Source organism: Triturus cristatus, chromosome 1_2, assembly GCF_964204655.1.
Source record: "Triturus cristatus chromosome 1_2, aTriCri1.1, whole genome shotgun sequence".
NCBI classification, from domain to species: domain Eukaryota; kingdom Metazoa; phylum Chordata; class Amphibia; order Caudata; family Salamandridae; genus Triturus; species Triturus cristatus.
Window position 1 is genome coordinate 433,364,514 of NC_140580.1, and position 15,260 is coordinate 433,379,773.

General features: G+C 43.5%; 1 protein-coding gene across 1 annotated transcript; it reads right to left on the reverse strand.

Annotated features, from left to right (window-relative positions):
* Positions 1 to 3,332: 3,332 nt before the first annotated feature.
* On the reverse strand, positions 3,333 to 9,979 carry PPP1R3C (protein phosphatase 1 regulatory subunit 3C). Its single transcript, XM_085605819.1, has 2 exons — positions 9,846 to 9,979; positions 3,333 to 7,531 (listed from the first exon to the last, which is right to left on the reverse strand). Exon 2 carries the CDS (start codon positions 7,528 to 7,530, stop codon positions 6,583 to 6,585), a length of 948 nt encoding a protein of 315 aa, XP_085461945.1. The 5' UTR covers position 7,531; positions 9,846 to 9,979; the 3' UTR covers positions 3,333 to 6,582.
* Between the last annotated feature and the right edge of the window lie 5,281 nt (positions 9,980 to 15,260).

Below are 15,260 nucleotides of genomic sequence, written 5' to 3' on the forward strand. Positions count from 1 at the left end.
GGTGGCTTCATTTGCTGGCTTCAGTACTTGATCTTGTTTTATAAATCATCAAGCATGGCCCTCCCTGTGGCCCGTCTGAGGGCGGTCCCGTCGCCAATGTTTTAATAAATAAAATAATTAATTGAGGCCGCTTTTTTATTTGTTTTACAATGGTGGCGTCCACCGCACACCACTCACAGGACATTAACTATGCAGGCACCCACTTTCATTAACTACATGGGGGCCCACTTATTCTATACATATAATCATCATTGCACTGTCTCCCTTCCTCTAGGAAGTGCAAGCAAAAGGAGTATCTTCGTAATTGCCAAGCCTGTTCTGTGAGCCTACGGCGGATACTTGTCAGGGCACACGCGCATTGTGCAACAACTTGGGGGGGGCAGCTGTCCCAATGCCGCATTTCTCCTCTTCGGTCTTATTTTCTAATTATTTTTTTCTACTGACCAAAACCAATTGCTTGGCCGCTGTATTTTTTTATTATAAATGTAAGACCCATTTCACATTAGTATATTAGCCTGTGCGTCTTTCCCTTGTGTATTGTGTTGCTCTCCATTGTGCTCCGTGTTGCTCTCAATCGCTTGTGTGCATCTGTCCCTTTCACCCAAGTGCTTATTTCTCCGTGTTCCCTGTATTACGCTTGTGTGCTCTCCTCCCTGATCCATCCCTTTATCCATTGCACGGCAGCCCCAAAGTCCTATTTTATCTTTTTTAAGTTATCAAAACTAATCGCTCCCTATTTTTTGTTTATTATTATTAATTTAAGACCCTTTTTGGATTGGTAAATTAAACTAGCATTTGCAACGCAATAGGTCTCGCATTTGTTAAAGTTAGAGCTGTTGGCGTTAAAAATGACAGTGTTTTTTACCTTTGTTATTTTATTTGCACTGGAGTTATTATATTTGCATTGCACTATTGCCATTGGTGTAAAAAAGCACAAGTAAAAACATTGTTATTTTCAACAGCTCTAACTTTAACAAATGCGAGACCTATTACATTGCAAATGCTTGTTTTAGCTATGGCTGGGTCGGTGAGAGACTCCTGCACCATAGCTATGGGCTCAGGGTGTCCCTACCCTAGCACCTTTCCTTTTTTTAAATCTTTTTTTTGTGGGACTTGGCTTCAAGCCGATTCACAAGATGGCTGCCAATACGTTCTGGATGAAGTGATGCCAGCCAATCAATTTTCAGCATGTTTCCGTAAATTCTCTGCAAGAATCTGTGGCCCTAGATATTGATATTTTTGCCCTTTAATAGCGCCAAAACTACTGAATGGATTTACATCAAGTCACAAAAGATGTGATCTGTGTAACCAAATCTACCTTTCTGCCAAATTTGGTGCAATTCCGTCTAGTGGTTCGGGCTGTAGTCATCTTCAAAGGTCCTATGGGAATTAACATGGGGAAAATTCATTTTGGGACCCCCATGGCTTCTTGGCCCCCGCTTGACGATCAACCCAAAACTTTCAACACAGCAGCTGGACCCACTAAAGTATACGTATACTGTGAAGTTTCATCAAGCAGTGTCAAAGTTATTGGCACAACTTAAGTTGTATATATATTCCTCGAAAGATCAAAGGTTACACAGATGTTAAAGTTATGCTCAGGTTTCACTCATACAAAACCAGTGAAATTCAGACGTCATAGTTAACTGAGCTAACTATAACCAGCGCCCCCGCATTGCACAGCTTATTACCTCACATATTACATCGCTCATGACATGGTCAGTGACATCACTGATGACATTATCCAGTGATTGTGAGTGTTTTCTAAAAGTTTATGAGTGTGAAACATTTATACTTAGGTACTACAAATGTTAAATTACAATACTTTGTGTACTACTAATGAGTGATACTACTTCTTACATATAATATATAATTGGCTGTGTGACAGTGTGTATCCATGTGTGAGTGGATGTCTGAGTGGCTGTATAGGAGTGTGAGTGAGTGGCTATATGGGTGAATATGTGGGTGTGGGAGTAACTGTATGGGTGTGGGAGAGGCTGTGTGACTGGCTATATTGGTGAGTGGGTGTGCAAGTGGCTGTATGAGTGAGTAGCTGTATGGGCGAGTGAGTAGGAGTGTGCATGGCTCTATGGATGAGTGAGTGGGTGTGTGGGTGCTGCCCTCTGATTCACCCCTATTCCTCTTAACTTAATTGTCATGCTCTCCACCCTCGCTCTGAGGGGAGATATGGTGTTCTGCAGCCTCCCTGACTGAGCCATGTCAGCATGAACTGAAGTTTCATCTTAGTCAAAGCTCTCCTCAGACCTCCACCTGACAGCATACATTAACCTCTTCAGTGCCCATGACGAGATAGTCTCGTCATGGAGCACAGTCGCGCTGTGCCCATGACGAAACTATCTCGTCATGAACCCCACCCACTAATAAAACACCCGGCACAGGAGGGGGAAAGGGCGTGGCACTGAAGGGGTTAAGGTTGTGGGTGCCAGAGAACCACCCTGATTCATCAACTCCCTCTGATCTGTGGATACTCAAGAGTAAGAGCAAGGTAGAGTGTGAATGTCATCCGCCATTCCACTCTGCTCGAGATGCTGAACACCCTAGCAAGGCTGGGCGAAACTGAGGTAGCAAGTACATTCCTTGTTGATGGCACAATAATAGAAAACAGCTTTGGGGTGTTAGTATTGTGACAAAATAGTATTGGACTTTGAATATGGTATTCATTGTAACAGGTTCCTTTTAAGTCATACACAACTAACCAAGTCAGTAGAGAATGTGGATTATTGATTAAATGGAAGCTAAAGATACACTAGTTGGTGGAATGCACCAGAGAATAACAGGACAAATGCGCTTGGTGACTCTGCGAGAATTAATAATGCAGAATTTGTTGTTGGCATGTTTGGGAATATGATGTAAGGTAAGGTTGGTAGAATCCTTCTACTAGATCTACTAACTAATGTGCTAGATGTTAGTACTTGGTTTGTGGTCATAAGCGGCTTATCTTCCCAAGCAAGTAACAGTGATCTATTAAAGCGCACTGTGGAAATCATTGATAGTACCTGGAATGGGAATATATTTAATTTGGATAAAATAACTGGTCTCGCAGCGTTTAAGGGATATGGCAGATCTTACACAGTTGTTTAGGTCCTATCGCCAGCCACGCCAGCAGGCATAGGTTGTCGATATCCATGACACACTGGAGAGAAGTACTTATCATCTGGAGTAAGCCTCTGAGTAGGGAACAGAGTTTGGACACCCCTGCTGTACCACAAACCGTACGGGTCCAGGAACATTGGTTAAACAATGAAACGCCCTGGTCAGTATCACACAGCTCACCCCTGTACAGTTTCAGAAAAAAACAACCTGCTCATGAATCATAACAAAACATATGATTTATTCATAAAAGGATCAGACTTTATCATACAGTTCATATGTACAGTGATAAACTTACAGTAGAAAAATATTTTGTTGGGATTTCAAAGCTCTCCCACAATGGTACTTCCATGTTTGCCCCGCATTTCATAAAATGCTCCCCCCAGGCGAATCTCCCAGGACTGAAGCAACAGTTCCACATTCCATAAAGCTAAACTGCATTTCCTCGTGTCAAAACAATTATGTCACAAATGACAGAAGATGCGTGCATTTTGCTGAGTATACACCTAAGCCGGACCTCTCGTTTTTAGAAAATATTAATAAAGCTCTTTCTACAGTCTTACTGTTTGTACCTCAGGCAGTAAAGTTTGTAGTCAGGTGCTGTACAAAAATACATTGCATGTTCTCAAATCTATAAAATGAAAGTGCACAAGTAACGTATCCATCGAACCAGCAAAATATACACGTCACAAACAAAAACGACTAAAAGCAGGCAGCTCCTACTTGAGTACGAACACTTAGCGAGCATTCACATATGACTGTGCTTAGAGGAACCTAGAAACCTTACTTAAAATAACTGCACCACATTCTGGACTAAAAGAAAATCAATTTCGGCAAGTCTGCATTTACCTTTTCACTCTTCTGTGCATTAGCACAGGCTCCCCTTACAGTGTAACTTCCTGAAATGAGCATCCCCCGAAAAGAGCCTTAGAAAATGTATGTCACAACAGAAAGTGTTTTGGGTTCTGCAGTTCTGTTTATTACATTAATGCACGTGCTGTACTTGTTAGTTCGTTTTTCCAGGACTGGCAACTTCCAAATCCGTGCCTCAAAGTGATCGCACCTCATGAGTGGCAAAGTTTGGCCAGCCCTTGATTGTTGTAAGCCAACAGAAAGTTGTGCTTTGATTTATGTACTTTCGCTCTTCCTATTATATCACAGACATAACTCTGGGCTGAAATCCAAAGGTGGTTGCAGGTGACACTCGTGATGTGGGACCAGTTAGCAACATACCAAATAAGTGAATCCATAGGTGTATTCAGCTGCAACGAAAACACTAATCGCCTTCAATATGAAGGATTACAGTCATATGACTTTACAACGAGTGTAAAAACAGTGAATTGAAGACATGTACTCAAACGTAAAATCAACAATTTTAAAACGCAACATTTTCAGAAAGGTGTGATCCATGAAAAGATCTAACAGATGTGTTCTGCCTCTTGTTTCTTCCACTCATGCAATTATTTTCATGGAAGTGAAACAGCGGGCTACGTTTGGTAAAACTGTGTGCAAGGAAAGGCATTTGGAGGCTTGAGAACTTCACTAACAAGGCATAAGGCAGGTTTAGAACTCGGAAAGTCAACCATGGTAAGGTGCAGGTCTGATTACGTCACCTCGTTTTCCTACCTTGTAGCTGCCTGGACTTTAAACACAGATGCTATATTGTACACAGCACTATGCATTGCATCAGAAGGGCTTCTTAACGACACGGTTCTATGATTAATTCCGACCTGCATCACCCTTGCTTTCACAGCATTTCATTTAGACTGGAGCTGGGTTAAACAAGTGAGTTTGCCCTGTGCCTCCTACAACCTATTTCTTTCCCTCGGGGCCTGGAGAAGTTGTCTTGCCTGTAAATCTGTAGTCGGACCTCAGGATCATTAACTTAATGTGCAGGTCCTGTGTGATGTGTCTTTCAAGGTGCTTGGACTGCTTACATTTTGCCTGAGCGAGTCACCACTTCTGTGCCTTTTCCCAGGGTGTTTTGTGCTCCTGTGTAACTTGCAGGCCACAGGTTAAAGATGCTGCCACTTCGGCCCCAAAGCACGAACGATACAGAAGATAAAGGCGAAGGGCAACCAAATAAAGTGCTATGTCCTGATTACTAGGTAGAGGGACAACATTTTTTTGTTTAACTAAAACACAACCTGGTCTCTTCTCACCAATCATCTTGTACTAATTTATCGATAGGAAGAGCGGGATTTCCAAGTCTATGTCACTGATCCAAGCCTTGCTGCATCTTTATGCTGGTTACTCCTCAAACACAGCTTCACAATGGACATTTACAGATTAGTGCACTTACTTACACATCCTCTATTCTCGACAACTATTAAGGAGACTGGCTCATTAGATTTGGCTTCTAGATTTCTAAAAGGCACAGTGTTTCTACAATAAGGTGCGAGGGTGCTCTCCGTACACAATACTAACAAGGACACGCCCCTTCTATCTCTCAACACGAATTAACCTTGTGCAAAGAAAATCCATTAGGCAATTACTTTCTTTGTCAAGATGGCGTTTTCCTTTCTATAAATGGATCTGAGGTGAAGCTTAAAGCTGCACTGCAATTTGTGAGAATAGAGCAGCTGTGTGGGTTGGATACTAGTGTCTTAGCTTCTCTTCCAGCTTCACCTTCACACCTTTACCTCCATGAATGTTTGCAAACTTTTTAGAGACCAGCTCGAAAAAAATGCAGCTAGTGTTTGTAAAAAAACAAAGGCCTTGACAACTAACAGGCATCTGTTCTTTCTTAGTATGCATCGAACAGTAGCTATCACAGCACAATCGATCCAGGTCAGTAGGGGTTGCCACACTGAAGCAGTTCTAGGTTAGTTTTTCAGGTCGTTTGATGAATTTTGGCAATTTAAAATTGTTTGCCAGTAAGAAAATGACAGCTGCAATTAGCGACACCAAAAATTCAGTTTCACATTGCCATTCCAGACCTTTCTGTCAAAGGATCTGTTTTACGCCTGTGGATGAAGAATAGTGTGTCACGCAACCAAAAATAGGCCCATCTTCTTAAGACTTTGCACATTTTTAGTGCACAAAGTAAATTCATGCATCTTCTTCCATGGCACCCCTCTTACATAGTTCACTCAACTTTCTAAAACATTGTGTCTATTCCTTGACATCTCTAACTTTCTCACTACTTCCACTGTCCTAAATATGTAGGCATGTAGATTGGTATTTCACTGGACTTCATACAGTATACTATCTTTAATGTACTCAAGTAACCAAGCATTTTTAAATGCTATTGTCTTCTTCCTATGTACCTTTGACAAGGCGCATATTCCAAATCACATGATGGTCATATTGCTCCCTTTTAAAGCAATTGCTAGGACCCCGTACGAATCTCGATCTTTCAATTGAAAGAAAGCTTAGATAGTTGCCAGCGGCATTTCCGTTATGCTTCAGTGTGCATGCAGCACTACATTAAGCTGTGGCAAGCAAGAATATGGTCAGATGAGTCTTTTTTCACCAGTAGGGAGCAGTGTTTCCAATACTGCCCCAGCTCTGCCATTCTGAAAAGAGACCATTAGATATCTTGGGGCTGCCAAAGTGGTCAAAGTCAATTCTGTGGGGATTCAGTTGCCGTTTGCTGACAATGCTCTTGGTTTTTGGGGGTGCTGATACCTGAACCCCATCAGATTTCCATTCTGCATGGACTATTTTATAGTTCTGGCCTTCATTATTGTCCCAGAAAACGTGGCCTTCACTTTCAAAGGAAATGCAGAATTCAATTTTGTCTTGGGCGGGGATGGCTGGAGGCATGTCAATTACAAAGGAGAAAGTATCGCTGTCGGCGCCCCCGTACACATTGTTCATGTAAACGCAATCAATGTCTGTAAAGCTTTTCCAGGAATCATACGTTATGCGGATCTGGACATTCTTTTTGAAGCTTAAGTTCTTCACTTTCACAGTCCCTGCGATGGATCTCTCCTGAAGGGTGCAATTTTCAAGGCAAACAAAGTTTTTCTGTAGGCGGTTTCGGAAAGCTAAGTAATCACCTGAAGGTTGGGCAAATTCCAAGATTAGGTTCTTTTCTTCATGCAGTTTCAGGCCTGCTGTGATATCTTCAAGGTCTTTCAAGTCAAACTGGAGATCCAGCGCCGACTCCTCTTTGGAATCTGAAAACACGTGTATGGCGGTGAGGGACAGGCCCTTGGAATCTGCAAAGACCACCCTTTTCTTGTTTCTATTTTTGGGACGGTTCCATTCACTGCTGCGGGAATCGGACTCCTTTTTCAAAGCCAGGCAAGGTCTCAGTGGCTTGAAGCGATTCACAAGGTTTTTCCCTCTGTAGTCATCATATGGACTGAAGAATTTTGTTAGGGGAGGAGAGTGCGCCAAGCAGAGTCTCACTGCTACATCGACAGGCATGATGGAGCTTGGCAATGGCCGAGGGTCTAGGATCTGTATCATCCTGAAATGAAGAAAATACAAGAGGGTCGGCTTAGACATCTGCAGTACTTTCACATGTCCAAAGCATACAAGAATCCATTCAATTACTTTTCATTTTGTACACTGCAATCAATCTCACTGGTGTTTCTGTTACTTGGGTTTTCGAATCAAAACTACCTCACACTGCCATAAGCACAGCTTTTGCATTTACTGTTCCGAAGTGAAATAAATTCTAATTTCTTAGGGCCCGTGAAGTTTTCATTGTGTTACTGGGACCCGCAATGCACCGCGAGAACTGTCAGCTTTTGCACATAGTAAGTCGTTGGCACATACATACTTCATACAAATTACAAATGTTCTACAATTTACATAATTAAATCAAATTTCGAAATGGCAATTTTATTGAAATAAACTTTCATACAAAAATGTTGTTCGAGTATAGAAAAAGAATGAATGGACATATTTCAAGTACACCTACACTCACTAGGAGACTAACATCATTTGATATAGGCCTACCTGTCCTTCCTCTAGTGTCACAACAATCACACATCGTCCAACAGTCACGACAGGCTCCCAGCACTTAGGGCTGTCTTACAGCAATCACTTGAGTCTCTCTGCAACCACAGCAGTGTCCTTGGGCTCACATCTGTTCCCGTAAACTCACGTGTCCCAGTAAACTCACACGTCTCCCTGAACTCGCAGGAGCCTCCCTGGAGTCACAGCAGTCTCATTCAAGTCACACGTCTTCCTGGAATGAGACGAGTCTCCCTACTGTACTACTCCGGCCAATGTGTACCCCAAACTTCCCTTAATCGGAGGCACATCTAAAGTTAGAAAAATGCAACGTTCGACTAAATGGAAATAATTATCCAAAACAATTATCCAAGAATATCACCGAAACATTACAATGCCCAGCATAAGTGAAACACGTTTTTCCTGTAATTAACATATAGTCTATTGGGTAGCCCCCAAGGCATAAACTTACTACTCCCACCACGTAAATGAACTGCAAATCTAGGACTGTATGACGTCAGACGGTGACGTTATTAGCACTATCTTTCAGAGGCGCAACTAGAGCCACATTTCGGGGGGGGGGGGCCTAAGAAAACATTTCGGGGGGGGGGGGCGAATCTTTTAAGCCATAGGCAGAGTGGAGCTGCAGGGGCTCTTAGAAGGGGTGAAACAACAGCGAGGACTCATTAACATGCAAATGGTCTTTTAAAGACCTGTGAAGTGCTCGGGTGCGGCTGTGTGTGCGCCGGGAAGCTGTCTCATCCCGGGCTGCCACACACGATGGGGGGGGGCTGAAGCCCTGTGAGTCCAATGGGTGTTGCGCGCCTGCTATCTTTATTTTCACATAGCACTCAAACATAAGAGTATGTAGTCGAATTATAGCAGACGGTACTATGAGCAATGTGAGCGATGTGCATGTTATCCAACATGGGAGTATGGCGGACTACATCTGGGATGTGCAGGACTCCGAGTTCACTAACCGGCTAAACATAAGTCTCTTCAATGAGCGCATTAACCCACTGAGCTACCTTTCCAAGTGAACTACTATAATCCTCTCCTGCTGAGGTGTGTGATTTTTTGCCACAGTCATTGAAATACGACTGGCACTGTATAAAGGCGCGGTGTTTTGATTTGTGCGCAGTTGTGGGGGTGCAGCCAAGACGTGCCCAGCGTGACACACATTTGCGACCCACAATCATGCATTCTGTTGCGTCATGTCTCCGGGCACTCTCAAACCTGAGCCGTGCCCGGTGTGTTCCACGGGACAGTTGGCCTGTCACTCACTCGGAACAATGTCGCCCAGTCCAGCCTGGCAGCTGTACAAACTAATGACAAACTGTAACCTACTGTGTTTAAAACATTTACTCGCCACCGCACGCTAGCCCCGCATCTTTTCTAACACTAACCAGCAGGGATGAGACGATTAGCATAGGATGTTGATCAAACAAAAAAGGTTAACAGTAAAAGTTGATGGGGGCGTATGTGAACGTACGTTTTAAATGCATCAGAGGTGTTTAATGAAATTTAAGCAAACTTTTAAAGCATGAAAATTAAAAGGGTTCAAGTGACTGAGAAGCAGGACTCTGTCTTTAAAAACCAATGATCTTATGAAACTAGCACTAAAAGCCATGTGGTTCTTTTGCGCTCTTTTGAAATTCGGATCTCTAATCACATCACACCACCGTGCCTTTTCCAAAATTCACTCTCTCAACGCTGTTTCTTAATCCTCTCTCGCCGTGCAATTCAGGGAAATAAAAAGATGGGTAACTCTGCGCTGCACATGTCCCGTAAACTGAAAAATGTCTCCATTTATTCGGCGATACCTGGATTTAGATGAACTTTGCTGCGGATGTGGAAGCTCGGACTCAAGCTAGACCCGGACTCCTCTCCGTGCTGCAGCCTCTCGCAGACTGGCAAGCAGCGAAGTCTGGTTTGGCTGCTTATCGGCTGCTGCACTGCCCTCTTCACGTGCACACCCGCAGGCGGCCAATCAGAGCGCAGCTCGCGCTCCTGCCAAGCAATCAGGCCGCGGCTCGCCTGCAATCTCCAGACCCCGGGAGCGTGATCGGGTTTACAGGGTTTACAGGCTGGACGTCCAGCTGTGATTGAGAGGACGGGCTCGCGGGTGGGGGAGGTTGTTCGTGTGCGACATGAGCAGAGAACTGCGTACGGTATTTAAACTGCGTATAGCTTCAGGGAGCCAGAAGGGAACGGAGGTTCTCTGAACAGAGAAAGGTCTCACTGTTGAATACCTTTTTTTTTTTTTTTAAACTAGAGCTTATGTACAAGGAGAGTTAGACGGCAGGCTGTATTGAATACAAAAGTAAGGGTTAGGACGTAAAAATGGCACTTCATCCTCCTGATGTGTGACATTCTCATCATTTTAGTGTATATGTGACATTTTAATATGTTGTGTGGTACTTGGTGTGACACTTTATCCAAGATGTGTGCATGTAATTTAATAGATTTAGAAAGAAGAGAGAATGGCCGACCCACTTTGTGTAGCGTGAACACGATCCTTGCCATAAATAAAGTGATAGAAAGGACACTGCCCCTTCTCCAACGCACAATCTTAGAACCACACACAACCAAAAGTAAATGCATTCTACATCTTCCTCCATTAATAAAAACAAAGAAAAAAAGACACAATAAGCTATAAACAATATGCTAAATATTCAAATAGAAAATTTGCTTCTAACGTGCAACAAAATCAGAAAACCATCCGGGTCTTTTACGAACCTGCTTGTTTGTTGACTCATTAGACAATGTTTCTATCGGGTTATTGCAAACCTCCTGAGTGTTACCATCTTATGTCATAACATTTTATACTAGCTTCTGCAGGATCACGTCTTTGGAAATTCTTTCCTCACAGTTACTCTTCTCATTGGATCCTGGACACTCCTTCTCATAAATATTTCTGTCTCCTTTGAGAATTGCTATTCTGCTGAGGGTCCACACTCTGCCGTCAGTGAGTCTCACAGCATTCTTCAGTACATCTTTGACCTACAAATAGGGTGCCAAGACATCCTGTTTTTTTCCGGACGGTCCCGGTTTTGGGAGCAGTGTCCCCGACACTTTGCTGCAAATTAAATAAATGTCCCGTTTTTTCCGTAGTGCCCGGGTTAAACAGATAACAGAACAATGTCCCGGTTTTTAAATAGTGTCTCGCTAGGTGCGCCTGCTGTACTTTTCACAGGTGCCGAGACGGGTCTCTATTGAGCTCTCCATTTTTGCCCTCAGGGAGAAAAAACAAGCATTAAAAATGCAATAGGTCTCGCCTTTTATTAAGTTAAAGCCATTTGCTTTGCTACACAATACCATTAGCAAAGCAAATGGCTTTAACTTAATCAAAGGCAAGACCTCTTGCATTTTCAATGCTTGTTTTTCCAAGCATTAGCCACGCGCGCACACAACTCCCGCTTCTCCCCCTCCCCCACAACATATCGCGTCTCGCGGCCACATCAATAAGATGTGGCCTAACGGCTAGAGCGTACAACCTCGAAGCTTGGTAACCAGGTTCGAGGCTCTGCGGCTCAACCTCTTGTGATTCTGGGCAAATCACTTCATCTCCCCACGCCTAACAAAACATGGATGTGCCCGTCTGGAACAGCTGGTGCTCGTGTAAAGCGCCCTTATACCTCCGGGTTGAGTTCGAGCTATATAAACCTACAAGACAAAAAACACGGCTCTGCGGATCTCACACGCCCTCACACGTGCACTCACTGTCACGGGCTTCAGAGATGCTCTCGTGCTCGTGGGGGATGCACTCTCCCCCTCCATACGTAGCCCTCGCTCCAAGAAGATTCACGCACTTCCTGCTGGTTGGTGAAGAGTGAGACACAAGCTCTCACGTGACAAAGTCGGGGTATAGCGCCCACCAAGCGCATCTCGGGTTTAAACAAGCATCGTTATACAAATAGAACACGGTGACCAGTACGGGGTTGTTTGCTCTATCCCACGCCCCAGTGACACACTCAGGAGTGACACCCTCAGTAATGACACACCCAGTAATGACACACCCGGTAGTGATACATCCATGAGTGATAACCTCAGGAGAGACACACAGGACTGAGAAACGTAAGAGTGACACACTCTGGAGTGTAAGTACATGGGCCCCTGTCCCTGCAGACTGGACTCATTAAGATGTGGCCTAACGGTTAGAGCGTACAACCTCAAACCTGGGTAACCAGGTTAGAATCTCTGCTGCTCAACCTCTTGTGATTCTGGGCAAATCACTTCATCTCCCCACGCCTAACAAAACATGGATGTGCCCATCTGGAACCGCTGGTGCTCGTGTACAGCGCCATGATACCTCCGGGTCGAGTTCGAGCTATATAAAACTGCAAGACAGAAAACACGGCTCCGAGGATCTTACACGCCCCCACACATGCACTCACTGTCACGTGCCTCAGAAGTACTCTCATGCTCATGGGGGATGCACTCTCTCCCTTCCATAAGTGCCTCTCTCTCCCAGAAGATTCACGCACTTCACGCACTTCCTGAGACCCTCAGTAATGACACACCCAGTAGTGATACATCTAGGAGTGATAACCTCAGGAGAGACACACAGGACTGACAAACTTAAGAGTGACATGCCCAGGAGTGAAACACTCTGGAGTGAAAGTACATGGGTCCCTGTCCCTGCAGGCTGGACTCATAAAGATGTGGCCTAACTGTTAGAGTGAATGACCTCGAAGCTGGGTTACCAGGTTTGAGTCTCTGCGGCTCAACAACTTGTGATTCTGGGCAAATCACTCCATCTCCCCACACCTAAAAAAACATGGATGTGCCCATCTGCAACAGCTGGTGCTCGTGTATAGCGCCATGATACCTCCAGGTTGAGTTCGAGCTATATAAAATTGCAAGACAAACAAGCGCTTGCCATGACGTTTTTTTTCTCCCTATTTCTGCCGTCCCACGCCTCGCCTGCTAAAAGGTTTCTTATCTTTATGGGGCCATGTGTTTGGCCCCATAAAGATAATAAACCTTTTACGCCAGCAGTAAGTCGGGGCAGTCAGTCCAACTGGGACGGCTCAAAAAGAGAAAAGTGTACGTCTTTTCCAATGGCTGGCCACCGTTTAGCATAAACGGTGACGCCAGTCAATGGAAAAGAGGGGCGGGGCTCAAACCCCGCTAGTGAAAGCTACCCTAAATCATTAAATCTAGCCAGCGAGACTGTGCATGTCTGCGCACCCTACACTTGCTGAGATCTAAAAAGCTTACTGCTGCAGCAGTACAACCCCTCACTGCTTTTAGAGAGACGTTATAGTTCTTTCACAGTCTGTCTCTTCATTCTAGAACTGAGGAATTTTCAATGTTATGTACAGCGAAGCTAAAGTTGTTGCTTATTTCAATTATGCAGCTAACAAACGTTGACAAAGCCAATAGTCCAGGCTTGTTCTAGGTGTGATGTTACTCGTTATATTGTTGACAAAGCCAATATTCCAGGCTTGTTCTAGGTGTGATGTTACTCGTTATATTATTTATCTGGATACAATGATAGAAGCAGCACATTTTTCGGGCGGGATGCTATGCTAAGTACAGATTTTTTTAGCTTATGTGTTTTAAGCCACGTCCTTAATTATATCGGCCATGCCCCTTGAGAGACACCCCCCCCGCCCTGTTTTTTCATCCCACTTAAAGCCATGGGTACTTCTGTCAGTCCTACTTCTATGTCTGACACCTGTCCCGGTTTTTTGTTTTGAGAATCTGGTCACCCTACCTAAAAAGGACCCATGTATTGACTTCCTCCTTTTTTTACTCTCCAAGGTTTTTTAACTTTCACCATCATTCCCATACTGACCACAGGATTACTTATACATCTCCTTTTTAGGTCAAAATTGTGTTTGTTGGTTACATGAGTTTTAATTATTCTTTCTTTTACCTTGTCTAAACCCACACTGGTAGACAAAGACTGAACTAACAAAGCAGGATTAATTTTAGTTCTGGGTAACTTACCCCTCATAATTCAAATGGAGAACAACCTGTCATGTAATTGGTAGTGGTCTATACAACCAAATTGTCTTGAGTCCTTGAATCTCCCATTCATCACTTTTCCACCCCTGCAATTTGTATAGCCCCTTTGAGCACTCTGTTGAATATCTCTATTATACAATTTTTGCTGTGATTACAAAAATAAGTTGTGCAGTGTGTGAAACCCACTCTCTTGAAATACCACTTTGCTTTGTTTGACAAGAATTGCACTCCATTATCTGTGATGATACACACAGGCAAACCTTCCTCAGTGAAGACATCATCAAGAAAAGATCCCGCTTTATCAGTATCAACCCTCGCTACAATCTTTACACCAGGCCATTGTGAAAAGACATCAATGGCAGCCACAATTTGGCATTAGGACCAATGGGACCCATAATATCTATAGCAATATTATCACATGGATTCTTTGGGATGACAAGTTCACCCATGTTAAGTCTTAAAGTTTTTAAAGACTTGCCCAAATTGGCACAAGTGATTACATTTTTGACTAAGCGCTCAATAAAAATGTCCAGACCTGGCGACCAATAACCTGTTTTCAACAAATTGTTTGGTTCTTATGAGACCACCATGCCCGTCATTCCCATGCATCACAATGGTGCGCCTCAGTCCAACAGGAGGTACAGCCCTATCTCCTCTCCAAATATCATCTATACACGACAATTCATTCCATACTTTCCAAAAACATCGTAAATCAGAGCTCATTAAACTTTTAGCAGGCAAACCTTTGATAATACACTTCTTCACTTCTTGTAGGACTTTATCTTTAAAAAGCTCCTCACTCCATACCTTCTTTTCGATAGGCATGGTACCTTCATCATGCACCAAAGCAATTTGAAAATCATCAGATTCACTATGTTTGTCTTCTTTCACTGGCAAAGGCATCCTGGACAAAAAATCAGCCGTGACATTATCTTTCCCTGGTACACATACAACACTATACATAAAATCTTGAAGTCTCATGGACATTCAGGCAATACGCGCAGAAGCTTTGATCATTCATTTGGTACTGAGAAGACGTACTAAGTGTTTATTGTCGCTTTTGATTTCACACTGTTTCTCTCATACAAAAGGTCTAAAATTTTCTAATGCAGGCTAAAGTCTCCCATTCAATGGTGAAATTTTTTTCTTCTATAGGGGAAAGTGCTCTAGATGTGTACGCTACAATGAATTCGCTACCATTCTTTATGCAAAAAGAGCACCCAAACCTTTGGAACTAGCATCTGTGCTAACGAAAAAGGTAC

Bases quoted from the DNA above. Each gene is read 5' to 3' on its own strand.
- PPP1R3C (XM_085605819.1), bottom strand. From the start codon at position 7,530: ATGATACAGATCCTAGACCCTCGGCCATTGCCAAGCTCCATCATGCCT.